Source organism: Penicillium canescens (genome assembly GCF_028828765.1).
Source record: "Penicillium canescens strain IBT 15451 chromosome Unknown utg000004l_segment0_segment0, whole genome shotgun sequence".
NCBI classification, from domain to species: domain Eukaryota; kingdom Fungi; phylum Ascomycota; class Eurotiomycetes; order Eurotiales; family Aspergillaceae; genus Penicillium; species Penicillium canescens.
In genome coordinates this window covers 4,302,053-4,325,396 of record NW_026703966.1, presented here as the reverse complement: position 1 = coordinate 4,325,396, position 23,344 = coordinate 4,302,053, and the positions used below count along the sequence as shown (strand labels likewise).

Below are 23,344 nucleotides of genomic sequence, written 5' to 3'. Positions count from 1 at the left end.
GATTGAAAGCCAAGCCGTCAGCCCTAAAGTGCATTATCGCGCCTCTCCACCCCTGCCGAACTCCCTGTTTCGTCTTTCTCCCCTTTCCAACCTCCATTCTTTTGACAGCCCTGGTGATTCCATTCATTCAATCATTCCAGTGGTTTAATTACGTACCAGACATTCTTTCTCCACACTCGGGCACTTGACCTCCCGCCTCCCCCTTTCTTGGCAACAAAGGGATCCGCCGATCTTGGCTCTCAATGTGCATTGAACTCAATGCACCACTGAAACATAGGCGCTCATTGACACGTACAGCCTTGCCCTCGACTTCTAACATATCGCCCTGGCCTCGCACAGTTATGCGCCGTTCGCGCGGTTAAGAAATCACTCTCGACCGCTCCGTCACTCTTTTCGCCCAGCTCGACCTCGTGCGATACTTCCCTCACACGCCTCATTTTGACACTGATTACGACTTTGCCCGGCTGGTCCGAGGAAGTCGACTTCTCAGCTTCCGCGATCCCGCCATTCGTCTGACGCCTGATCGCTCCCTGGCAGGACCAGGTCTACTCCGCGATGTTTTGCTCCGGAGACCGCGAGAAAGCTGCCGCAATGGAGGAGAAGTGGGACTATGTGGTAAGTTCACAAAGAAAAACATCGCTGATTGGACTCGATATACTGACATGCGCCCAGAACCTCGACGACTTCAAATCTGAGTCTTGCTGGACTCCCTTCTCGTACTTCTTCCTATGGGTATTCCTTATTATATCTCTCGCCGTTTACGGTGTCGACGTCTTCACTGCAGTCAACCTGCTCGCCTTCTCGCGATGGGCTGGCCGAGTTGAGCCCGCCATTCCGTTCCATATCTCGCGATGGATCTTTGCCGCGTGCATTATCGCTTCGTTCGTTATCTTGGTCTACCGATGGATCCACGCCGTTCGGGCTATGCGCTCCGGTAGTATTACTCGCAGTTTCCTTGACCCGCTTGCCGTTCGTATACAGAGTTTCCGGCTTGGCAAGCAAGGTCGTGGATGGAGGAGATTCCTTGTCTTTGCGGAATTGACCAAGGATAGGAAGGCAGCTGAATATGTTGCTCTCTATGCGCACTTTTCTTTTCAATGTGAGTCTACTTCTTGTTTCGTACCATTCTTCTCGCACTTTGTGGCTACATACTTTCGTTTCATTTCTTCGCATGTTGCATGTTCCGTGCGCCTTATGATCTCGGGAAACAATACACCCTGAAGTTTGAAATTCTGACCAAATCTTTAGTCTGGATGAACACGGTCTTTGCAGATGGTCCACGTCAAGTCATCAATGCTATCACACTATACTCGGTCATGCAGATGGATCTTCTCCCTGGCGGCAAAAACGCAGCACAGGATGATGGCAGCTCTGGGGCCTCACAATTCTTCAACAATGTCAAGATCCTAGCTGAAGACAACAACCTTCAGGCTGTGGTCCTGTTCGGTATGCTGTTCACACTGGTCATCTGGGTGCTCTCCGTCCTGAAATTGATCTCGGCAATCGTACTCTACCTGATCTTCCTGTTCCATCATATCCCAGCCGAGGACGGCACTCTTTCAACATACTGCCGCCGCAAGGTTGGTCAGCGTCTGAAGCGTATCGTGCACCGCAAGAACAACAAGGCACTGGCAAAGGGACTCAAATTGCAGAACCGGACCCCTACCCAGCCCAGTCTGGTGAGCTCCGATTCGAAACCGACTCTGCCGTCTATAGCTGGCGACAAGGCACCCGCCTTCTCTGTGACTACTCTGTCGCGGAGCACCACTGCAACAACCTTGCCGCCTTATACCCGATCGAACTCGGCAGCAACCCCGGAACATAACCCAACACTGCCAAACTTGGACTTCGACACCAAACCGCCCCTGGTCCGAACCACCACCCAGTCCTCGGCGATGTCGGAATCAGCTTCCCTGACAGGCAACGCAGCAACAATGGGTTACAGTCCCCTCGACCGGCAAAACTCACCGGCTCCCCCAGTACCCCCATTACCATCCAATGTCCCACCAAGACTGAACACATCCCACTCTCGCCCATACCAGACGACGTTCACCCCAGCACCAGACTACACCTCACCGGACGCCGCCCAGTCAGACGATTACTTCCATCGCTCGCACACACCCGCGCACTACGACCCCTACGGTCCGTCACGAGACATCTACGCCGAAGACAACTACGAAGCGCACGAGTCGCCCTACTACGCGCAGGATCCATACTCCGCACGATCATATACGCCAGCCAGCACCGGCGCAACACCCGCTCCATACGGACGATCCATGACTCCGGCAAGCTACCGTCCAACACCACCACCCCAAACACAGACACCCGTCCAGCCTCCGCCACGGACATACACGCCCATGACCTCGACAACCCCTGCACCCCAAAACGGAGGCTACGCAGCCTTTAACCCGCCAATGCCTACCCAAACCCCCAGCCCCAGAATCGCGCTCAGAGGCCTCCCGCGCTTGCTGGGTATAACTTCAACCGGGCGAACACTGCGTCGCCGTCTGCTATGCACCGGGCTCCGCCTGGACATTCTTTAACCGATCCAATACTCATCAGTATTGAGATGGTTCGCGTTTTGTAAAACCTTTGTAGCCGTGCCGCTACGGGGGACTTTTCTTTTTTTTTTTTTTTTGCTATGATGAAAAACTAGAGAGCTGGCTCTTGATGACTGGATCACTTGTTTATACTTATGACTCGGGATTCTGTACATACCCTTTCACCTGATATCCTTTTTTTCAGCTTTGTTCCTATGATATGAATTGATTGATCTTTATCTCTTATCCACTTGTTTGGCTTGGTTCTATGAAGTAGGGTAGATCCAGAAATCGCTATTAGTCCCTGTAGATCATCATACGGTGTCTACCTTATATACGAAACACGTGTACTGCAAATTAATGAAAATCCTGATATTATACACATCTATACAACAGACATCCCAGATGTCCAAAGATTAAATGCACGTCCAAGGAAAACAACCCAAGTCCAGGATCCATCACCAAACAAACAGCCATCACCAAATCTTCTTCGCAATCATCTCATATCGCTGTACATGATCGATATTAAGCTCCCCATCTTTATCAATCTTGTCCTTCTCCTCCTTCTCCTTCTTCTCCTCCTTTTCTTTCAGACGGCGCAACCCATCAGGATCATCGGCATAAATCAACCGGCGCTTCTCCTCACCCACTTCAACCATCCCCCATCCCCCAACGCGCTGGCTACCCTCGACAGAGAATTCGCGGGCGCGGGTTGCAGCTGGTTGTTCATTTCCGGTATGGTGGTGGGAGGAGTGGGAGGAGTGTTTATTAGATTCAGCTTCGAGACCCTTAATCTTCCTATAGCGCGAGCGCGCAAAGGCGAGCAGGACCATTCCCAAGAGGAGTTTGAGAATGAGCAGGACGACGAATCCGGTTAGCAGGAGGACGGCAGTGAAGATGTGGACTGATTGTGCCGGAGACGGGATTGCGTTTTCGAGGAGGGTTCGGAAGAAGGCGCTGACGTGGGCGGCTGAGGCAGGGAAAAGGGTTGCGAGTGTTATTGGGGGTGCTGATGGGACAGGGGATGGGGCGTAGTGGTCGTGGATTGATGAGAGGGATGTTGCTTCCATTGCTGTTGAGGAGGGGTGTTGGGGGAGGAGGGCCGCTAGGAACATTTGATAGGTCTGTACTGAGACTCTGAAGAAGAGGCAGGACAGAGGGATGACTGGCAGACCGATGCGGCGGGTGAGATTTTGTTCGCCGAAGGCGTTGGTGTAGTAGTCTTTCGCTAGGACGTCCAGGAAACGACCGTAGATGGCGGGTCGGTTGTTGTTGAACTTGTTGATGTAGGCGTGTTTTAACCAATCCACCAGCATTTCGGAGCCTAGCACGACCAAGAATGGACCAAGTACCTGTGCCAAGGTTGGGATGAAGGAGTTCACGCTGTTTAGTGAGGACAAGATCGAGGAAGGGAAGAATGTGAACGCTTGAGGCAAGATGGAGGACGCAGTACGCGGAGGCGTAGACAAAGGTGTGCTGTTGGTACTTGTGGAAGGCTGACCAGGTAGACTAGATCCAAGACCAAAGCTTCCGACGAAATTGAAGGCGCCCGTCTCCACGATATTACGTGAAGCGATGATAGTAAGCATCAGCCATAGTTGGAATCGTTCCACGACATCTGCACAAGTAAGCTGGAAGAGATTCTCTTTCTCGAACTTCCGGAAGACGGTAGATTTGATCTCGACAAACTGGTTCGACAGCAGCAGCGTGATCAAGGCGTTGGAATACGAGTTCACAGCGACGTTGAGCGTCATAACCTGGTAGAACAGTGATGTGGCATGTGATACTGTGTAAACCAATGCCAAGAGGAACAGCCAGAATGGACGAATAACCTTGCTTCGGCCATCAGGACGGCGCTCGAGAGCCTCCCGCGAGAAGAGACACTCAAGGACATCCTGACCTATCGCAGCAAGGAGTCTGTCGCTGACCTCCAACACGTTGTAGATCACGTAGAGCTTAATAGCAGCTTGTCCACGAATCCAGTGGTACATTCGACTGGCGTCAAAGTACATCAGAACACAGCATGTGGCTATCATAAGCAAGCCTGTCAGAATATCGGCTTTGTCATCAGGAAGCAGCGCGGACGGCATAGACTTCTTTCGTCTGTGATTAAGCCTGCGGGATTCAGAGGTGCGATGTTTCTTTTTCGGCTCTGCTTGGAGCTGCCGAGGGTCTCTATCTGTGGCTGTGGCTGTCGCTTCTGGTCCCGCAGAAGAGCCTGGAGGCAAGCGAGGGGTGGCGTCCGGTTCACTTCCGCGTCTTTCGGGCTGCTCTTCTTTGGAAGCTAGGTTCCTTCTGCGCCAGACTCGTCCAATTCCACTGAGGACGAACTTCCAAATGAACCGGATCTCAGCGACCAGGTTCATGATCCATGACTCAACAAGAATATAGACAGCCTTGATGAAGCGCAAAGGCATGATTGTGAAGGAGTACAGCCATGCATCAAGACAGGCCAAAGTTCCAAAGCAAAGCACCTGCTCCAACATCGGAGGGAGCATGAGGAAGTTCATGAGCCTCTCGATCTTCACACGGGATGATTCATATGGAAACTCGTTCGATGCAGGGCGATGAATGTATAATGGCGAAGGCCGGCCAGATGCAAGCTCAAGTTGAAGATACGTTGGCAGCGAAACTGGAGGCAACGGAATGGACGATGGCACGGTCGGAGACAAAGGTTTTTCGGTGATCTGAGGTGATGCAATGAGGTGGCTCTTCAGGTCGCGATCCGGCGCGAGTTTATCCTGTTTCGAACGTGATGCCCATGTGTGGGCCAGCCTATCGTTGTTGGGTGTGGAAGGAGGTTGACGGCGCGAAGAGCTAGGGGTTGAAACCGTCCGTGATGGGTGCGGGCGATTGCGCACAGGTGGGTTCTGAATGTTCCGTGGGAAGACCGGACTCGCTGGCGCAGAGGCATCTACTAGCAGGTCTTCGGTAGGCCGATGTTTTAGCAGCCCGTCAGAGGAAGTTTGTTTCTCGCCAAGAGATTGAAGTACAAATTCTGGTATTTCAGATCGCGCGAAGGAGTTGTTCCCATGGGGGTTGTCGGACACCACTCGTCGACCAGTGTTCGTTTCCGGTGCTGCAGGACGGTAGGGTATCGACTCTGGCGAAGATGTCAGTTCCTGAATCTTCTCAGGAGACAACTTCATGACTTTGTCTTTATCATCGGATGGTCTGTTTTGCAGGTCATCAGACAGCTCAGCTAGGATGGCCTTGGTTTGTGGTCCATCGTAGACATCGACGACGGATAATCGACCAGGGGCCTTCCCGTCATCGGGCGACTGTTCAACAAGGATACCGAGGCCCTGCTCCGGCGATCCAGAATCTGCCATCTTTTGCGCACCGGAAAAGCGTCGTTCGGAATGACCGTTCGCATGGTATGTCCGTCGCTCCTTTATCCCATTGTCACGATCGATTCGGCGTTCGCCAGGCACGCCGTTGAACGATGTTGTCGAAGCGCCCGTCTCATTCCGTTCGTTCTCTAGGTCACGGGAGCTCAGGTGTGTCTCGGCCTTCGTGTTTCCGTTCGTCCGCCTTTCCACGCCATTCTCCGTCATCTTCCGCTGGCCTGACACAGCTTCGCTTTCCGCGGTTGGACTCATTTTGCCCCCTTCAAGTTCTTGCAACAAACCAATGGCGGATTCAAGATGTCGACAAGCTCTGGGTATCACGTCTCATACCAACAGTGAACAAGAATGTCCTATACGCATCATTCGTGTTCGGTCAGGGTCCCAGGTTGGTCGAGCTTTGTTTGAACGGGAGTTCAAAGAGATCGAGCTGTCGATCGCTGTAGTGTGGTTTACCGTTCTGGTGCAGGAGCTTGTGCAGCTTGCATTATCGGAAAGGGTTGTCGATCAGGGTTGTTCCGAACCCTTGTCAATGTTCGGGTCTGGGGGAAGATAAGGCGGATTATCTGGCAGGTCGCCGCACCGTTATCACCGCCTCAGGCAGAAGTGAGATCACGTGCCTGCTAGTCCAAAGTAGGAACTGTGACTATAGCGCCCATTGTAGAGATGGGCATGTGCCAAAAATACAATGGACATGAGATTCGTAGCCGTATTCCACACGGCTTTTAGACCTCGGCTGGCTTTTAGAAATAAATAGTACTACAGACAGCCCTTGGAACTAGTCCTCGCAGCTATATGTAATCAAATCTCAAGACTCGTTATTCAATCATATCTATGCCATAACTACAATGCATAAATGCAATCATAAATATACCATGCCGCAGCACGAAAAATCTCTAAATCTAGAAGTATCCAGGGAAAAGCCAGTCCAGCTTCTTCTTAGCCTCCGGGCTCCAGTGGGCCTGGGGAGTGCTGACACCGAACTTGATACCACCAGCCAAATGCTTGGCGTTGACCAAATCGGCGTGTTCGTCGCTAGCCAGGGCGTCAAGAACAGAAGTGACAAAACGGCGGGCGTTCTCAGCGTTGGACTTCATGTTACCCATGACCATCTCGACAGTCACGTCGGCGGAGTCGTGCCAGCAGTCGTAGTCGGTGGACATGCAGATCATCTGATAGGCGATCTCAGCCTCGCGGGCGAGCTTGGCCTCGGGAAGAGCGGACATGTTGATTACACTGCCGCCCCATGAGCGGTACATCTTGCTCTCAGCGCGAGTGGAGAACTGAGGGCCCTCTATAAAAAGCAAAAAATGGTTAGTGGTACTGATATCTAATCAACAGGGCGGGAACAACATACCCATGCAGACCAGAGTGCCGCGGTCGTGCAGGACAACACCGTCACCCTCAAGGCTGTGTCCGCACTCGCGAACCACCTTGGCCATACCCTCATCGAAGGGGTCACCGAAGGGAACGTGAGCGACAACACCACCCTCGAAGAAAGTCCATGGACGAACACCCTTAGTGCGGTCAATGACCTGGTCAGGAATGACAAAATCGCGGGGCTTGATCTCCTCCTGGAGACTGCCAACAGCGGAGAAAGCAACAATGCTACGGACACCAATGGAGCGCAAAGCGGCGATGTTGGCGCGGGCGGGAACCTCATGGGGAGCGATCTGGTGGTGGGCGCCGTGGCGGCTCAGGAAGGCGACGGCGACGACCTTGCCATTGTGCTTGCACTCGTGGTGCAGGATGGTGATGGGCGAGGAGGGGTTGCCCCAGGGGGTTGAGACGGACAGTGAGGCAACCTGGGTGAAGCCGGGGAGCTCGCGCAGGCCAGTTCCGCCGATGACAGCGATTGCGACAGAGCCTGTCAGATTTGCAATCGTCAGCTTTGGCAAGGTGGGGTGGTGAGGGGTAGGGAGAATTTCTGAAGGAGGCTGTTTACGTACCCTCGTAGGTGTTGGGGAGAGAAGCCATCCTGCGGGCTAGCTGCTTCGCAGATTCAATTCGGATGAATGGTTTGGAGATAGAAGAGAAGGAGCGAAAGACTGAGAGCCTGCGCATCTTGCGCCATCAATTTTCAGATGTTGCGGGCAAATCTCCGTCTCCGATTGGTTGGGAGTCGACCCACGTGCAGCGGGTTCCTGAGGCTGTCATTTGCCACTTTGGGTCTGTGATCTATATAAATCTGATCTACTGTTGGTTGATCGGGGGGAGGGGGGATCAACATACTTGGAGGATTAGTTGAACAGATGAAGGAAATATAAACATTCTGGAGTAAATACAATTTGGTATGCACACATGATTCACGCCGGCAGCCACTCATAATGATGAGGACCCTTATGAACAGGGCCGGGATCCTCACCTGGAATACCTGGCTTGTTGTAACTGTGAGCACCAAAGTAATCCATCTGAGCCTCCATGAACTTGGTTGGCAGACACAATCCACCCTCATACTTGAGATACTCCAAGGTCGCCGAAAGCGCCGGAATATACTGATCAGAATATGTTCCTTCCATAACAATTTCCTTCAAACCACGGAAGCTCTGGTGCAACTCATGCGCAACAGAATCAACAAACTTGGCATTCGTGAGTTCATTGTTAGCTGCAAGCGCTGGCTGCAGTAGATCCGCAATGTGGTCAGACTGGATGATACACCCAGCACGCCAGATCTGGAGACAGTCTCCCAACTTGACGTTCCAACCCTCGTCAATTGAAGCACGAGAAATCAACTCCAGGCCCTGACAGAACGACGCCAGGAAGGAACAGTACACAGCTTGGCGCAGGTTCTCAATGATTTCGGTATGATCACGTGTTCCCTCAATTGGTTTCGGCATGGGCATCTCTAACTTCTTGGCAGCACGCACTCTTTCCAGTCGATTGCCACTGGAGATCCGCAGGTAATGAGCAGCCGCTAGTGTGGGACAGGATACATGACGAGAAGCAGACTCCATAAGACACCAAAGTGGTGTACCTTCAGTGTTGTCATCATCCTGAACAACCTTGTCAAGCACATCGTCGATCACATATCCATCGTCACGACTGGCACCTTCACCCTTGTAGTCGCCCTGCGCAGTTCTCCTAGTATGAAGAATCTTGTCGCCAATATGAACGAGGAAGTTGTTTCGCAATTCACCAGACGAATTCCACTTGGCGAACACATCTCCAATCTTGCTATGCTCCATGCCAAGTCCATCATGCATGTAAGACCAAGCTTCCGCAAGAGTAGAGAGCATTCCACCCTCAATTCCATTGTGGACCATCTTGATGAAATGCCCAGAGCCACCGGGTCCCATCCGCTTTACGCACGGCATACCAGTCTTCGGATCCTTCGCAGCGTACGACTCCAAGAAAGGCATGACAAGCTCAAGTGCCTTGGCATCACCACCAGGGGACAAACTCGGTCCCCGTCGAGCAGATTGATATCCACCTGAAACACCCATTCCAATCCAGGTGACGCCAATAGCCTCGCACTCTCTCTGACGACGCTCGGTTCTGCGGTAATTCTCATTTCCGCCGTCGAGGATGATATCACCGTGTGTGAGATCGGGCTTGATCATCTGAAGAACTTCATCTGCAGGTGAACCGTGGGTGATAGAGAACATGAACAGCTTCCGGTCAGACTTGCCCTCGAGGCTCTTGGTGAATTCATTGATGTCGTAGAAGCCCTGGACTTTGCCTTTTATGTTGTGGTCTCTCTTTGCGTAGTCCATGACTTGGTCGACGTTCTTTTTCACAACATCCCATACTGAGACTTCAAGGCCTAGCTCGGCGAAGCGGAGGGTCATCATGGAGCCCATGTTGCCGGCTCCGACAACGCCGATACTTTTGATGCCCTTGTGGGAGCTGGCAGGCGGCATTGTGGCTAGGTGTGATGATTGTTCTTGCGTGTAGATGCTATATTTTTTTTTGAATATTTCCTGGGTAAGGATCAACGTTTATACAAGCGAAATAGAATTCTTCAAAAATATCTAGCTCTACTTTGGCTCTTCTTGAACAAATGCGTTGTGGCAACGGGGCTCTGTTCCGGGATATCGTCAACTTGTAGTCAGATACGCCACAGATAGTAGTTACCACACAGTATTGCCTTCATTTCGCCCACGGCGGTATAACGCCCAACGACAGGCAAAAAGAGGTGACTACAATGCTTGGAAATACCCAATTGAAGTAGATGTCGTTCTGATATGACATGGATCTGACGTTACAAGCCACAAAAGAACAACATTGGATCACGATGAACACCCAGTGAAGCATGCAAGGCAAAAAAGAGATAGGTCAAGGCAAATCTATCTAATGGTAGTAACTTCGATTTCTGAGGATGATCACTGGCATCTTGAGCACCCTCAAATCAATTCGCCGAATAGATCAACACACAAAAGAAACAAAAAAAATGTCCCAAATCACCTTTGACAGCCTCCAAAATATCCCTCTCTCCTACGCCTCATGCTCAATCGGTTGCAGTCCTACCCATACACTCCCTCGCAGACTTGAAGCCATCAGCGCCGCCGGCTTCATAGCGATCGAGCTATCCTTCCCCGACATCCTAGAATATGCCACCCAATTCCTCGGCCGCCAAGTCGCCCCGAACAACTACCCCGAGTTACTCCCAGTAGCAGGCGAGATCCGCAAGCTATGCAAAGCAAACAGGCTATCAATCATGATGCTGCAGCCATTCTCGAACTTCGAGGGTTGGAGTAAGGGTGCGGTAGAGCGGGAAGAGGCGTTTGCCCGTGCGACAGGCTGGATGGAGATTATGGATGTTGTCGGGACAGATTTGTTACAGGTAAACATAACCACCTATTTTCAAGTTATAGAGTATCACCGGCAAGAAAGTTGAAGGATGCAGACTAATAAATCTTAAATCTTAAACAGGTCGGAGCAACAGATACACCCAAAGAACACCCCAACTTCAAATGCAACAAAGAAGAAATAATCTCCGACCTCCGCACCCTCTCGGACATCCTCTCAAAACGCAATTACCGCCTCGCCTACGAAAACTGGTGCTGGTCCACCCACGCCCCAGACTGGAAAAGCGTATGGGAAATCGTGCAAGCGGTCGACCGCCCAAACTGCGGTCTATGCCTCGACACATTCCAAAAAGCAGGCAGCGAATGGGGCGACCCGACTACGTCCTCAGGGATAATGGAAGATGTATCAAAATCCGAGCTGAAGAAGCGGTTTGACGCGAGCTTGGATGAGCTCGCCCGGACCTTGCCCGCGGATAAGATCTATCTGCTGCAGATCTCGGATGCGTATAAGGTTTCGCCGCCATTGGACGATAAGACTGTTGGTGGATTGAGAGCGAAGGGTCGGTGGAGTCATGATTATCGGCCTATGCCGTATAGCGGCGGGTATTTGCCTATTGAGGATGTTGCTAGGGCTGTTTTGAGGACTGGGTTCCGGGGGTGGTTTTCTATGGAGATTTTTGATAGTGGGCCGCAGGGCACTGGGAAGAAGTATGATATGGGCTCGTTTGCTAATAAGGCTATGAAAAGTATGCAGGCTTTTTTAAAGAATTGTGCTACGGATTGAGGGGGTAAAGAGAGAGTGTGTGTGGGCTGGGTGTTTGGGTGGAATGGAACGATATACTCTGATTTTGTTTTAACTGGTAATAATTGATACATGGAATGGTGTCTTAGAGACATGGATACATTTGAGATTCCTTGGAATCTTGTAGAGACAATTTGAAAGAACGCCGGGTGGGATGCAAGATTGACGCCAATGAGATCATAAAGCATGCGATGTCAACTGAAAAGCGTGGGATCCACTCCTTTAGTTGGCGTTGCTGGGGTAGGCAACGGTGTATGTGGGAACATACTCCTCCTTGATGGAGCGCAAGCTGACGAAGCGAGACATGAGGTTGGCACTGCCAGCCTTGTCATTGGTACCACTGGCACGGGCACCACCGAAGGGCTGCTGGCCGACAACGGCACCGGTGCTCTTGCAGTTGATGTAGAAGTTACCGGCAGCATTGCGGAGAGCCTCGTCGGCAACCTGGATGGCCTCACGGTCCTGAGCGAAGACGGATCCGGTCAGACCGTAGTTACCAGTGGTGTCGATCTTGTCACAAATCTTGGTGAAGTCGGCCTCGGTGGCGTCGTTGTAGGAGTGCAAAACCAGGACGGGACCGAAGAGCTCACGGGACAGGAGAGGGTGGTCCGGGTTGGAGGTGCGGTAGACTGTAGGCTGGATGTACCAGCCCTTGGAGGAGTCGTAAGATCCACCAACCAGGAGCTCGAGCTCGGGGTCGTTCTTGGCCTCATCGATGACGCCAGCCAGCTTGTTGAAGGAGCCCTCGTGGATGACGGGGCCGCAGAAGTTGGTGAACTCGGAGGGCTCACCGATCTGGATCTTCTGCACCTCAGCGACAACCTGCTGGACGAAGTCCTCCGCAATGGACGAGGCGATGTAGGCGCGGGAAGTGGCGCTGCACTTCTGGCCCTGGAACTCGAAGGCACCGCGGACGGTCTGGACTGCGGCGTTACGCACATCGGCCGACTTGTGGACCAAGTGGAAGTTCTTGCCACCGGTCTCGCCAACAATACGAGGGTAGCTACGGTACTTGCCGTCCGCCACACCCTGGGAGATCTTGCCGTAGAGCATACGGAAGACGTCGGTGCTACCGGTGAAATGGAGAGCAGCGAATTCGCGGCTGTTAAGGACAGTGCTGGTGACCTCCTCGGCCTCACCGGGAACAAACTGGATGACATCCTTGGGGAGACCAGCCTCGAGGAGGATCTGGTGAACGAGCCAGTTGGAGGCAATGGCTGAGGGCGAGGGCTTCCAGATGACGACGTTACCCATCAGAGCAGGGGCACCAGCAAGGTTACCACCAATGGCAGTGAAGTTGAAGGGGCTGATGGCGTAGACGAAACCCTCGAGAGGGCGGTACTCAAGACGGTTCCACACGCCGGGAGCGTGGTGAGCGGGCTGCTGGGCGTAGAGCTCCTCGGCATACTTGACACCGAATCGGAAGAAGTCGCAGAGCTCAGCAGCGGAGTCAATCTCAGCCTGCCAAGCGTTCTTTCCCTGTCCGTGCATGGTCAAGGCCATAATATCGTAGCGGTACTTGGTCGCGATCAAATCAGCGGCCTTGAGGAAGATGCTGGCACGCTCGGCGAAGGGGGTATTAGCCCAGGACTTGCGAGCTGCGAGAGCAGAGTCGATGGCAGACTGGACGTCGGCCTTGGAGGCATTCGAGTACGTTGCCAGAGGGGCGTGGGAAGCGGGGTTAGTCTGGGTGAAAGTCTGAGAGCTCTTGATCTGGACCCCATGTTAGGACTGTTGTTTTTCTTCAACATACAGAGCCAATGCTTACCTCCTTGCCAGCAACGACCAAAGGAACATTTAAAGGCGCCTTGGACTTGTATGAGGCCAATGCGTCCTCAAGGCCCTTGCGATCGGGAGAACCGGGAATATAGTGTTTCTAAACATTAGATTGTCAGAGGCGGCATCCAAGTAATTTCTTTGAAGATGGAGCTCACATTAGGCTCATTGTTGATCTGGGGAACCTTGAAAGTGGCATAGGTGCCCATAGCACGCGAGCTGGAGCTTGGAATGCGGCATGCGAGCGATTGCACGCGCGAAACGGGCGCGCGGGCGCGCAGAACAGCAGATTGCATCATGATTGCTTTTTTGGAATAGATGAAGATTGCAAATATTCCGAGCTCAAAGATGTTAAAAAGAGAGAAGAAAAGAGCTGAGTTGGAGAAGAAAAGTCCACGCGGGGTATGATGTAGGCCGGCTACTACCGGTCTCCCCTGCACCTCATAGCTCCAACCAGAGTCCGGTGGGGCATTGAATATTCCGGCCAATCAGATGGGGCCGGCAAGCGTCCCGGGTGGCACAACCGGGCCGGAATTGACGTAGAGTCAGTGCCGGGAAAACAATCAAGCAGACACATTCGACATTACAACTGTATACAATTAGTCAAGGGATTATACCCCCGCAAAGCAAAGATAGAAAGATTGTACAAAGATACATGAAGAAAGATAAGATTATTGGGCCTATATCAGGCTATCTCATATTTATTCCAGTTCCCCACTTAAGACCCACCAAGATCTTTGATATCTCAGATCTATGCAATCCACCACCAAATCTTCTCCAACCAGTTGCGTGGGATTGGCTCAATTTCCTCCTCAGTCAATCGGTCAATCTCTTCTTTTCCAGTGAAGATATCAATATCTGACGCCTTTGTCATCCATGGAGTCTTGTACCACAGCTTATGACAGAAGTACAAGATGAAAAAGATCACAAAGACAATATAGGAGACTAGGAAACTGGCCGCAGTAAACTGTCCAGGGAAAAATACTGCATAGCCATTCGTGATGGCCAGCAGGGACACAAGCAACATGGCATAATAAGCGCCGTATGGCTGCAAGGGAGTCTTGAAGGGCCGGGACTCGAGCAGGCCGTGGAAACTCAAAGCACTGCGGAATCGCTAGACAAAACGTTAGTAATGTGATTCCGTATGCTACTATCAACGGGGATTCCGTACCAGGTATGCAACTCCGACAAAAACCCAAGAGATGAAACCACCAACCGTGGTGATGTTGGTCAACCAGTAGAACACCTGCGATCCCGAGCTGGAAAGGTTGAGGAAAGAAAGCAGGCCAATCGCCCAAGTGACGAGTACTGCATAGTAGGGAACACCGTTCTTAGTGCATTTAGTGAAGATCTTCGGAGCCTGTCCCTCACGCGCCAGCGAGTACAGCGTTCTAGATCCAGCGTACACCCATGAATTGCCCGATGAAAAGGCCGAGATAAGAATCGCAGCATTAATAACATGGTTCAATCCCTCAATTCCGGCATTTTGGATACCAATCACAAAGGGACTGGCGCCAGCGCCTGATCCACCGCTAGCAACTCCCTGCAGCAGGTTCTTGTCATTGTACGCCACCATAATACCAATAACCAGGGATCCGAGGACGTAGAAAGCAAACAGTCGGTAAATGAAACGGTTGGTAGCTTTGGGAATATTGCGACGGGGCGAGGTGGCCTCTCCTGCCGCGGTGGTGATCAATTCCGGGGAGAAAATAAACGAGAATCCAGATTTGATCAATGCTGTCCAGAATGCCAGGAATCGACTGCTGTTGCGGTTAGGGACAAGATATGGTTTTGCGAAGGCGCCGGGGGTTCTCCAGTATCTAAACCCTACTCGGTCGTGCTTTGGGCCTCCGCCGAAGAACAGTACAACACCAAGGATGATGAGGCCAATAATGGCGATAATTTTCAAGGATGCGAACCAGAATTCGGCTTCGCCGTACCAGGAGACAGCCACGATGTTGAGGATAAGAATGACTGATTATTGGTTAGAGGATGTAGATGTACACGATCAAAGTAGTGAGTCCTTACCGACGAGGATAACTGCTATCCATACTCCTATACTGACAGGAGACGGCCAATACTCAATCACTAGACTTGCGGCGGTGACCTCTGATGCTAAAAGCACAGAGAATGAATACCTGTAACATTGATCAGCTTTGTGTTGTACACAGACGCAAAGATGAAGTAGTTACCAATAGTTCCATCCTAAACGTAGGAGTTAGCATCTCCTTGAGCGATCACTTGAGCCGAGTTAAAACATACCAACAGCAAATCCCAAACTGGGCTCCGTAAAACGAGTAATGAAGTAAGGCACAGAAACACCCGGCACGGGGAGGTAGGTGGTCATTTCACCTAGCATATTCATAACAAAATACACAATTGTGGACATAGCAATATATCCCATGAGTAAGGGAGCTGCCACATGTTAGATTGATATCGAACCCATCTCACGCACATAGATGCTCACCGGGGCCAACCGTGGACAGTGTCTGGCCACTGCCGACAAAAAGACCAGTTCCAATGCAGCCACCTAGGGCGAGAAATTGAATGTGACGGGAGTTTAGACCGCGGTGAGTATCGGAGGGAGGCAAAGTGGCCACTTCGCCGTAGAAGGGCTTGGGTTGAGCTGCATCGTGTGAGGTGGAGTAAGGCCTCTTCTCGAGATCTGGGGGCGAGGGCTCGCCCATTGTAGACAGGTTATATTGACAAGACACTAAATTAGTGTTGGAAAGTCTTGTCTGGGAGAACGAGAAGAGAAAAATGAGAGGAAATTTTGAAGCAATGAAAGACGGGACGCGAGTACTCAGATAATGGTACATGCTAGGTACCAGAGCTTATTGTTGCAACTATACGCGAGGCTGAAATAGAATAACCTCCCACCAATCAATGTCCGAATCGTTTATCTCGCATTAACTATCTATAATCATGCGCCCCGGACAGGACCCCAAATTGATACTGTACAGTAGACAAAAACGGTCAGAGGGGGAGTCCCAATGGGGGTAGATCGTTGTCTCGGGGCAAACTCGCTCTAGATAGTCAAGTCTCGGATTAACGTCTTCATCAGGCACGCCATGTGTATAGAAAAGCGCGCTATTGTGGGACGCACGAGTAGTTGTCTAGTGATGATCCCGCTTAATCAGACCCACAATGGGCTTTTCGGGTCTAGTTTGGTCTCGGTGAGCTTCCTATCGATATTTTAGCCGATAGCATATCTCCCCCGGCCAGAATTGTCATGCTATGGTGTAATGGCTTTCTTGGGGGTGAATGGTGGCGGGTATGCCACTAGTGCCTTCTAGCGTCCTTCGAGAATAACTTTAAATTGAATACTAGCGCCTTCTCCGATTGGCTGATGATGTAACCTTGCGCCTTGAAAGGTATCACGTGGGATCGTCTGGGGGAATCAGATATCTGGGGTAAACAGGTGGCTATCCACATTCTAATTCAACTAGATGCATGGAAGTCCAAAAAAAGCCGGGGATTGTAGGTTTCTCTTTGTCATACTTCGGTCTAACAACGGAACTGCCAGCCGGCCCAAGTCGCGTGACACTGCGCCTGCAGAATCTGAAGTGCACCGGGCCGGTCAGTGCTTATCGGTGGTCCGTGCAGTATCAACCCGGCCCGACCATATTCACTGTGATCGATGAGTTAAGCGCAACGAATACGAGTCTGAGGATGTGCGTTCGCACGGATGCTTGGATTGTAACTCCTGGCGCGATCGTACCTGAAGCCATGGTAAAGGCCCGGTTTGCCGGGTTCGTTCAAGGCTTTCGGTTCGAAGAGATTATGAGTAATAGAAATCTATGATAGCACAATACCCTTGAAGTATTCTCCATAATGTTCCTCATGAGGATCTTGAAGTGGCTCTCCCGGTCCCCGTTACCGTACCGGTGCCTTGCGGTTGCCACCGGCCCTCCAAATGCGCTCCAAAGAAATGTACATAACTTATCTACAAGTCAGCCACCTTTCAACTGTGGCTCTTCTCCTTCCTTACCAAATATCTCTTGAATACCTTCACCTTCGTTGCCTCCCCATCTACCTAGCTATCAACCACTCCCGCTTCACATAAAACAGCCATGAAAGCTGCATCTTCCATGCGGCCACTTAAGGCGGCCGCCCAATCTAAGAGATTCGTCAGCGGCACAAATAACTCCCGCTCGTCAGTCGCCGCAACCAGTCTCTTGAACCCCATTTCACGATCCACGCCTCCCCAACCACGCAAAGCGCTGGCCGCGCCCTTGGCTAAACTGCCCCTTTCATCTGTGTTGCGCTCTTTGCTGGTGCTCTCTGTCTCATCTTCTACTCTCCTTCTCAAGCCATGCATCTACACTCTTTCGCTATTGGCACACCCCCGCTCTGCCCTCTGGGATGTTGCTAAGAACCCGTTGCTGAACATGCTGGTCAAGCACACCATTTACAAGCAGTTCAACGCAGGCGAGAACAAGCTCGAAGTCCAGGAGTCGATCCGTAAGATCAAGGACCTTGGATGTCGCGGTGTTCTGCTCGGATATGCTCGTGAGGTCTTAGTCGGCGAGAATGACGATGCCGCCTACGATGCCAAGGCTGCTCTGGCTGAGATCCAAATGTGGCTCGATGGAACTCTGGCCACCGTCGACATGGCTCAGGCCGGAGACTTCGTTGCTCTTAAGTTCACTGGAATGGGTACCGATGCCCTCCGCCTTCTGCAGAAGCAGACCATGCCCACCGACTTCATGGACGAGTCGATCCAGCGTGTCTGCGACCTGGCCATCTCCCGCGGCGTGCGTCTGCTAGTCGACGCCGAGGAACAAGCTGTGCAGCCCGGTATTGAAGCCTGGATCATGAAGTACCAGAAGTACTGCAACTCGCAAACCCCCGGTCGCGCCATCTTCTACGGCACGTACCAGGCCTACCTTCGCTCCACCCCCGCCACTCTGGCCAAGCACCTCGAGATCGCGCGCGCCGAGGGATACACTCTCGGCGTCAAGCTGGTCCGCGGCGCCTACCTGAAGACCGAGCCCCGCCATGTCATCTGGGCCGAGAAGGAAGACACCGACCGCTGCTACGACGAAGTCGTCGAGGCTCTCCTCACTCGCAAGTACAACTCCATGCTCCAGCCCCCCACCAAGGAAACCCCCACCGAACTCCCTCCTGTCAACGTCATCATCGCCACCCACAACCGCGAGTCTGTCCGCAAGGCTCATGCTCTGCGCATGGAGCAGGCCACCCGCAACGAGGACTACGGTGTCGATCTCAGCTACGCTCAGCTCCAGGGTATGGCCGATGAGGTCAGCTGCGAGCTGCTTCAAGGATTTGAGAGTGCCGAGTCCACCGTCGGTGCTACCCCTATGAATGCTCCCAATGTCTTCAAGCTGTTGACTTGGGGCTCCGTCAAGGAGTGCATGGGCTTCTTGCTCCGTCGTGCTGTCGAGAACACTGAGGCTGTTGGCCGTACCAAGGACTCCCAGGTCGCTATGATTGCCGAGTTGAAGCGTCGCTGCGGCTTCGGTGGAAGCCAGTAATTCCTGGTTTTTGTTATCCTGATTTCTTGTTATAACTGGAGAGTGCTTTAGCCTCTCCTTGCATCAGCCCCCGCGGGGTGCTTTATGTCTGCGCATAGCTGGGGTGCATCCTCAATGGCGTTTTGGTTTTGAGAATTTTCCATAATGAGCAATGATATCAATCTTCAATATTGAATTGTCTGGTTAAGTTGTAATCGAGTAGAATCGTGCGAAGGAAAGAGATGTTCCGAGTGTAGTCCCCGCCGGATCGACTTGCCCCTCATAGCTCTCGGAAGCACCATCCGTTATAATCTGTCTATCTACACCTGCAATTCCCTTAAATAGCCGATCCCCGCAACTATCACTTTCGGAGATCACCACTCAGGTCTTTTCTTTTACCTCAAACCAATACATCAATACCAACGCAACCACCACCATCACCACCATCCACCAAAATGCACATCCTCTCCGAACCAGATGTCGCCCACATCTTTCGCAGCCTAACCCAATCCCAATGCCAAACCTTCATAAGCACCCTAAGCAATGCCCTGGTATCCATAACCCGCGAACAAAACCCCGAAACACCGGCATCAGACAGATTAATCCACCAACCCCTCCGCACAGTCTTCGCCACGAAAGCAAACAACACATGCATCTTCATGCCAGTCTCCGACACCGAAACAACAGGCATAAAAGTAGTGACAGTCAGCGAGACTGGCATCCAAGGCGTGATCAACGTCTTCAACCCAGAGGGCCGCTTACAAGGTCTCCTCGCTGCAGCTGAAGTAACAGCTTTCCGCACGGCGCTGGCGACGATGACATTATTCGTGCGTTGTACGACCATCCGGAAGGATAATGTTGTTGTGTTTGGATGTGGCCGGCAGGCGGAGTGGCATGCCAGGCTTGCGTTGTTGTTGTACCCTGAGCAGATTCGTTGTGTGACGTTTGTTAATCGGGGGCGGGGGCGGTTGGAAGAGTATAAGAGAGACGTGGTTGATGAGTTGAGACAGCGATATCCTTCTGTTCTCTTTAATACGCTTGCTAAGGAGGGTGTTGATGGTTATGAGGAGAGGCTAGGGGAGCTGCTTGGTGCTGCTGATGTTATCTTTAGCTGTACGCCTGCTGTGCAGCCGAATTTCAGGTTTGAGGTTCTGGAGGCTAGGCCTAAGCAGCGGTTTATTTCCCTGATTGGGTCTTATAAACCTCATATGCGAGAGGTTGATGCGCGGACTTTGCTTTCTGGGGGAAGGTCTATGTTGATTCTAAGGCGGCTTGTTTGGAGGAGGCTGGGGAGTTGATTGAGGCAGAGGTTGGGGAGGAGCAGTTGGTTGAAATGGGGGATCTTTTGGGGGCTAGAACCGGGGTTATGGAGGAGACGGTTGATGTTCCTGCTGGGTGTAATGTTGTTTATAAGTGTGTCGGTATGGGGTTGATGGATCTTGTTGTTGGTAAGAAGGTTCTTGATGTTGGGGCTGAGATGGGACTTGGGACGCATGTTGCTGGGTTTTAGTGGTCTGTGGCTTTTGTTTTATTGTTTATATGGGTTACTTGCCTAGGTCCGTGGATATATTTTGTGCTTGCGATGCATAGCCTATAGATATATGTTCCTCTAGCCTACTACATTTTAACGACATACTAGCCACCACAGTGGTTTCAGACACCGTTTTGTACACAAAAATGGCCCAAATAAATGGATTGACGGAGTAGACATGTATATATCCAATCTTCTTTGGACAGGAAACCCCTGTATGACCCTAATTCGCTATATTTCCCTACTCAGATCATGCTCAGCGTATATTTTGACTTTTTTTCTTGCTTTAAAATCAATGGTTAAGTAGGCTTAGAAATTATGCAATAACAAGGCAATTATAAGGTGTCATAGAAAGATATCATTGGAGAGAACACCGAGCCCGTAATTAAGGCCGGAGTCGGGGGAACGACATGCGGGGGTCGCTTTATCGATAAGTTCGGACTTCGACTCGCAACTTTCTCCTCCTATCTCCGCTCTCTTTTTGTCCAACCCAAGCTCACCTTGTTTCTCCCCCGAACCCAACTCCCTGTGCATATCCGCTCCTCTCTCTCTGCGCAGACGATGTTCCGACCGCTGTTTCGCTGATATTGGCAATGGACGACTCGACTTCGACGCCCGCGCAAAAGCGCCCTCGTGTCGCCGAGGAAAACCGCAAACGAGCAGTACGAGCGTATGTCCTCGTCCTAACCCCTGGCTTTTTCGAATTACCGTCTAGAACTATGAAGCGGCTAACAAACCGGGCCTGCGCAGGTGCGATGGATGCCGCCGGGTGAAAGAGAAATGCGAAGGTGGTGTGCCATGCCGCCGATGCGTACGATACAGCCGCCAGTGCAATTTCACACATATCGATCCCAATGAGAAGAGTCGGTCAACTTCCGCCTCGTAAGTCGGGCCTCGTGACCTTTTCCCGTTCTGCCGTCCAGACCGCTAATGTCACCGCAGGCTCTTGGATCGGGCGGCCGCGCTAAGTCGCAATGAGATCGCCGAAGCAGAAAGGGTACATATTATGGAGCGCTTGCTCTCACATTATATGCCCAACATCAGGTTTGATATCCAGTCTTTGCGCCAGGCTGCGGAAGACTTGAAGAGCAAACATCGTGATGCCGGATCGGATGCGGTTTCTACGAGGGCTGATCCTAATGAATTGGAGGATCTCGCCATTGATGAAGAGGACTTTACTATCAAGGCCATGCCTGATAATACAACCCGTAGGTTGGCTCTTATATTCACAGAAGATTCATCTGCTGACCCCATTCGTTAGAATATTCTGGAGAATTTTCATATCTTAACTTCACAATGAAGATACGGAAAAAATTGATGAATGGATGAAGACAGCGGCACCAGAAGTAGGTCTTATGAGACCTTTGACGAGTCCGAGCCAGCCATACTAACCCGATGCCCTAGGCGACTTCCGAAGTCGAGCCATTTGAGGAACGATGGCGAAGCACACAGCTTCAATCTGGGTCGCCTTTGATATCGTCGTCGATTACCTGTCTTCCGCCGCGATATGTGGCCGACTTCCTTGTTCAGATCTTCTTCAAGTATGCGCAGACCAACAATTTCTACGTTGAGGAAGACTGGTTACTTGAGAAGTTGGCTATTTGCTACAACGATCCTGAAAGCTTGTCGTCTGATGATGCGGGTGCAGTATGCTCTATTCTAATGGTACTCGCGGTCGGCACACAATTCGCCCATATGGAGTCATCCACGCCTGTGAATTGTTTGCCCTCGGGGTCTACTGCAAACCAGGACCATCACTTCTCTGAAGATGAAGTTGGCCTGACATTTTACCAATTCGCCTCGAAGCTCCTCCCAGATCTCATTGCTACTGCATCCGTCCGCAGTGTACAGGCTTGTTTACTCATTGGAACATACCTCCTTCCATTGGACACATCTGGGCTATGCTACACATATTTCGGCTTGGCGCTGAAGCTAGCAGTTCAAAATGGAATGCATAGAAGATATCATGGCGAGGGCCTATCAGCCCGGATGATTGAAGTTCGGAACCGGGTCTTCTGGACAGCTTATACCATTGAAAAGTATGCTACCCCTCAGACCCTCAAGTTGTGTACGTACTAACTATTTCTATCAGGCGCATAAGCATTCTACACGGCAGACCATCTTCCTTGTCAGATCCCGACGTTGATGGCCCACTCCCGGTTGATTTCCCTGGTCTCATGCCTGCACACCAGGTCTCAAACCATACGAACATGGTAGCACTGATCACGTTGACCTTAAAACTTGGGCAGGTCTCGAATGAAATGTAAGGCTCTCATATATTTTGATCGAAGTATGGATCTGACACATTGAGCAGTACTTCCTTGCGAAAGTACCGCAGAGGCCAACAACAGGATTGTCTCGAACGACTGCTCAATCTCCGGAAAAATCTTGTTGATTGGTGGGCAACTCTCCCAGAGGAAATCAGCTGCCGCGATTTGAATCCCACAGGACCGCTGTTTAGGTCAAATGTACACCTCAAGCTTGATTACTGTCTTACTCGCGTTTTCATCGGGCGGCCGTTCCTTTTCAGCAACATCAAGGGTATTTACCAAACACCTTCCCAAGCACCACCATTCAAGGGGTCTTCTGGTCTGTCCAAGAACCGTGCAACTCTTGTGACGGATTGCGTGGAAGCGGCTTTGGAGATCATTGACCTGTGCCGCTTACTCCGTGATGAGAAGGGTCTCGCACGAGCCTCATTTACAGAGTTCAGTTCGTGCCGTGCAGCATTGCTGGTCATCCTGGCACAAGGCCTAACCAAACGCACAGAGCGACTTGGAGCTGCTCTTGAGCAGGGCATATCCCTCATCAAGATTATGTCCATGGGCGTCGGCTCAGCGCGCTCAGCAGTCAGCGTGATCGAAGCACTCGAGCGAGCCATCCGCCGACTTGAAGCATGGAGCGAGACGCACCCCGACATCAACAACGGGGGTGGTGTAGAATCAGCCTACGACCGATTCAAAAACTGGGAAATGCTCTGGAAGGCCGGCCCCATCTCACCATCTACCTTCGCCTGGCAACAACAGGAGGCTTATGGCTCCAGCGACCAGAACGTCCCACAGGGCATACCCCCCATGCAACACCGACGATTCCGGCACCCATCAATTCCAATGTATCCATGAC

General features: G+C 51.6%; 10 protein-coding genes across 10 annotated transcripts; 5 read left to right on the top strand and 5 right to left on the bottom strand.

Moving 5' to 3' along the window:
* Window positions 1-63: 63 nt before the first annotated feature.
* Window positions 64-2,543, top strand: N7446_007006 (uncharacterized protein; the record flags this gene model as incomplete). The annotated part of the gene is made up of 3 exons (XM_058515752.1): window positions 64-615; window positions 673-1,099; window positions 1,249-2,543. Exons 1-3 carry the CDS (start codon window positions 556-558, stop codon window positions 2,541-2,543), a joined length of 1,782 nt encoding a protein of 593 aa, XP_058372930.1. The 5' UTR covers window positions 64-555.
* A 473-nt stretch (window positions 2,544-3,016) lies between these two features.
* Window positions 3,017-6,142, bottom strand: N7446_007005 (TAPT1 family protein; the record flags this gene model as incomplete). Its single annotated transcript, XM_058515751.1, has 1 exon — window positions 3,017-6,142. One exon carries the CDS (start codon window positions 6,140-6,142, stop codon window positions 3,017-3,019), a length of 3,126 nt encoding a protein of 1,041 aa, XP_058372929.1.
* Window positions 6,143-6,694: 552 nt separating this feature from the next.
* On the bottom strand, window positions 6,695-7,951 carry N7446_007004 (S-methyl-5-thioadenosine phosphorylase; the record flags this gene model as incomplete). The annotated part of the gene is made up of 3 exons (XM_058515750.1): window positions 6,695-7,181; window positions 7,245-7,754; window positions 7,837-7,951. The coding sequence occupies 3 exons, from the start codon at window positions 7,949-7,951 to the stop codon at window positions 6,790-6,792; spliced, it is 1,017 nt and encodes a 338-aa protein (XP_058372928.1). The 3' UTR covers window positions 6,695-6,789.
* A 242-nt stretch (window positions 7,952-8,193) lies between these two features.
* On the bottom strand, window positions 8,194-9,747 carry N7446_007003 (6-phosphogluconate dehydrogenase, decarboxylating; the record flags this gene model as incomplete). The annotated part of the gene is made up of 1 exon (XM_058515749.1): window positions 8,194-9,747. The coding sequence occupies one exon, from the start codon at window positions 9,745-9,747 to the stop codon at window positions 8,194-8,196; it is 1,554 nt and encodes a 517-aa protein (XP_058372927.1).
* Window positions 9,748-10,277: 530 nt separating this feature from the next.
* On the top strand, window positions 10,278-11,419 carry N7446_007002 (sugar phosphate isomerase/epimerase family protein; the record flags this gene model as incomplete). Its single annotated transcript, XM_058515748.1, has 2 exons — window positions 10,278-10,670; window positions 10,760-11,419. The coding sequence occupies 2 exons, from the start codon at window positions 10,278-10,280 to the stop codon at window positions 11,417-11,419; spliced, it is 1,053 nt and encodes a 350-aa protein (XP_058372926.1).
* Window positions 11,420-11,456: 37 nt separating this feature from the next.
* On the bottom strand, window positions 11,457-13,605 carry prnC (delta-1-pyrroline-5-carboxylate dehydrogenase prnC). Its single transcript, XM_058515747.1, has 3 exons — window positions 13,372-13,605; window positions 13,206-13,313; window positions 11,457-13,150 (listed from the first exon to the last, which is right to left on the bottom strand). Exons 1-3 carry the CDS (start codon window positions 13,510-13,512, stop codon window positions 11,660-11,662), a joined length of 1,740 nt encoding a protein of 579 aa, XP_058372925.1. The 5' UTR covers window positions 13,513-13,605; the 3' UTR covers window positions 11,457-11,659.
* Window positions 13,606-13,964: 359 nt separating this feature from the next.
* N7446_007000 (uncharacterized protein) lies at window positions 13,965-15,900 on the bottom strand (the record flags this gene model as incomplete). The annotated part of the gene is made up of 6 exons (XM_058515746.1): window positions 13,965-14,327; window positions 14,385-15,187; window positions 15,242-15,351; window positions 15,406-15,418; window positions 15,476-15,628; window positions 15,681-15,900. 6 exons carry the CDS (start codon window positions 15,898-15,900, stop codon window positions 13,965-13,967), a joined length of 1,662 nt encoding a protein of 553 aa, XP_058372924.1.
* A 1,386-nt stretch (window positions 15,901-17,286) lies between these two features.
* Window positions 17,287-18,711, top strand: N7446_006999 (proline dehydrogenase family protein; the record flags this gene model as incomplete). Its single annotated transcript, XM_058515745.1, has 1 exon — window positions 17,287-18,711. The coding sequence occupies one exon, from the start codon at window positions 17,287-17,289 to the stop codon at window positions 18,709-18,711; it is 1,425 nt and encodes a 474-aa protein (XP_058372923.1).
* Window positions 18,712-19,145: 434 nt separating this feature from the next.
* On the top strand, window positions 19,146-20,200 carry N7446_006998 (putative proline utilization protein PrnX; the record flags this gene model as incomplete). The annotated part of the gene is made up of 2 exons (XM_058515744.1): window positions 19,146-19,907; window positions 19,940-20,200. 2 exons carry the CDS (start codon window positions 19,146-19,148, stop codon window positions 20,198-20,200), a joined length of 1,023 nt encoding a protein of 340 aa, XP_058372922.1.
* A 614-nt stretch (window positions 20,201-20,814) lies between these two features.
* N7446_006997 (Zn(II)2Cys6 transcription factor) lies at window positions 20,815-23,343 on the top strand (the record flags this gene model as incomplete). Its single annotated transcript, XM_058515743.1, has 7 exons — window positions 20,815-20,891; window positions 20,972-21,103; window positions 21,164-21,429; window positions 21,524-21,567; window positions 21,626-22,260; window positions 22,314-22,484; window positions 22,536-23,343. 7 exons carry the CDS (start codon window positions 20,815-20,817, stop codon window positions 23,341-23,343), a joined length of 2,133 nt encoding a protein of 710 aa, XP_058372921.1.
* Between the last annotated feature and the right edge of the window lies 1 nt (window position 23,344).

What these genes read in the sequence shown, in the direction of transcription:
- prnC (XM_058515747.1), bottom strand. Translation starts at nt 13,512, where the DNA reads ATGATGCAATCTGCTGTTCTGCGCGCCCGCGCGCCCGTTTCGCGCGTG. An exon ending in AGATCAACAATGAGCCTAAT is followed by an intron (nt 13,314 to 13,371) that starts GTGAGCTCCATC and finishes TCTAATGTTTAG; the next exon opens with AAACACTATATTCCCGGTTC. An exon ending in TGGTCGTTGCTGGCAAGGAG is followed by an intron (nt 13,151 to 13,205) that starts GTAAGCATTGGC and finishes CATGGGGTCCAG; the next exon opens with ATCAAGAGCTCTCAGACTTT.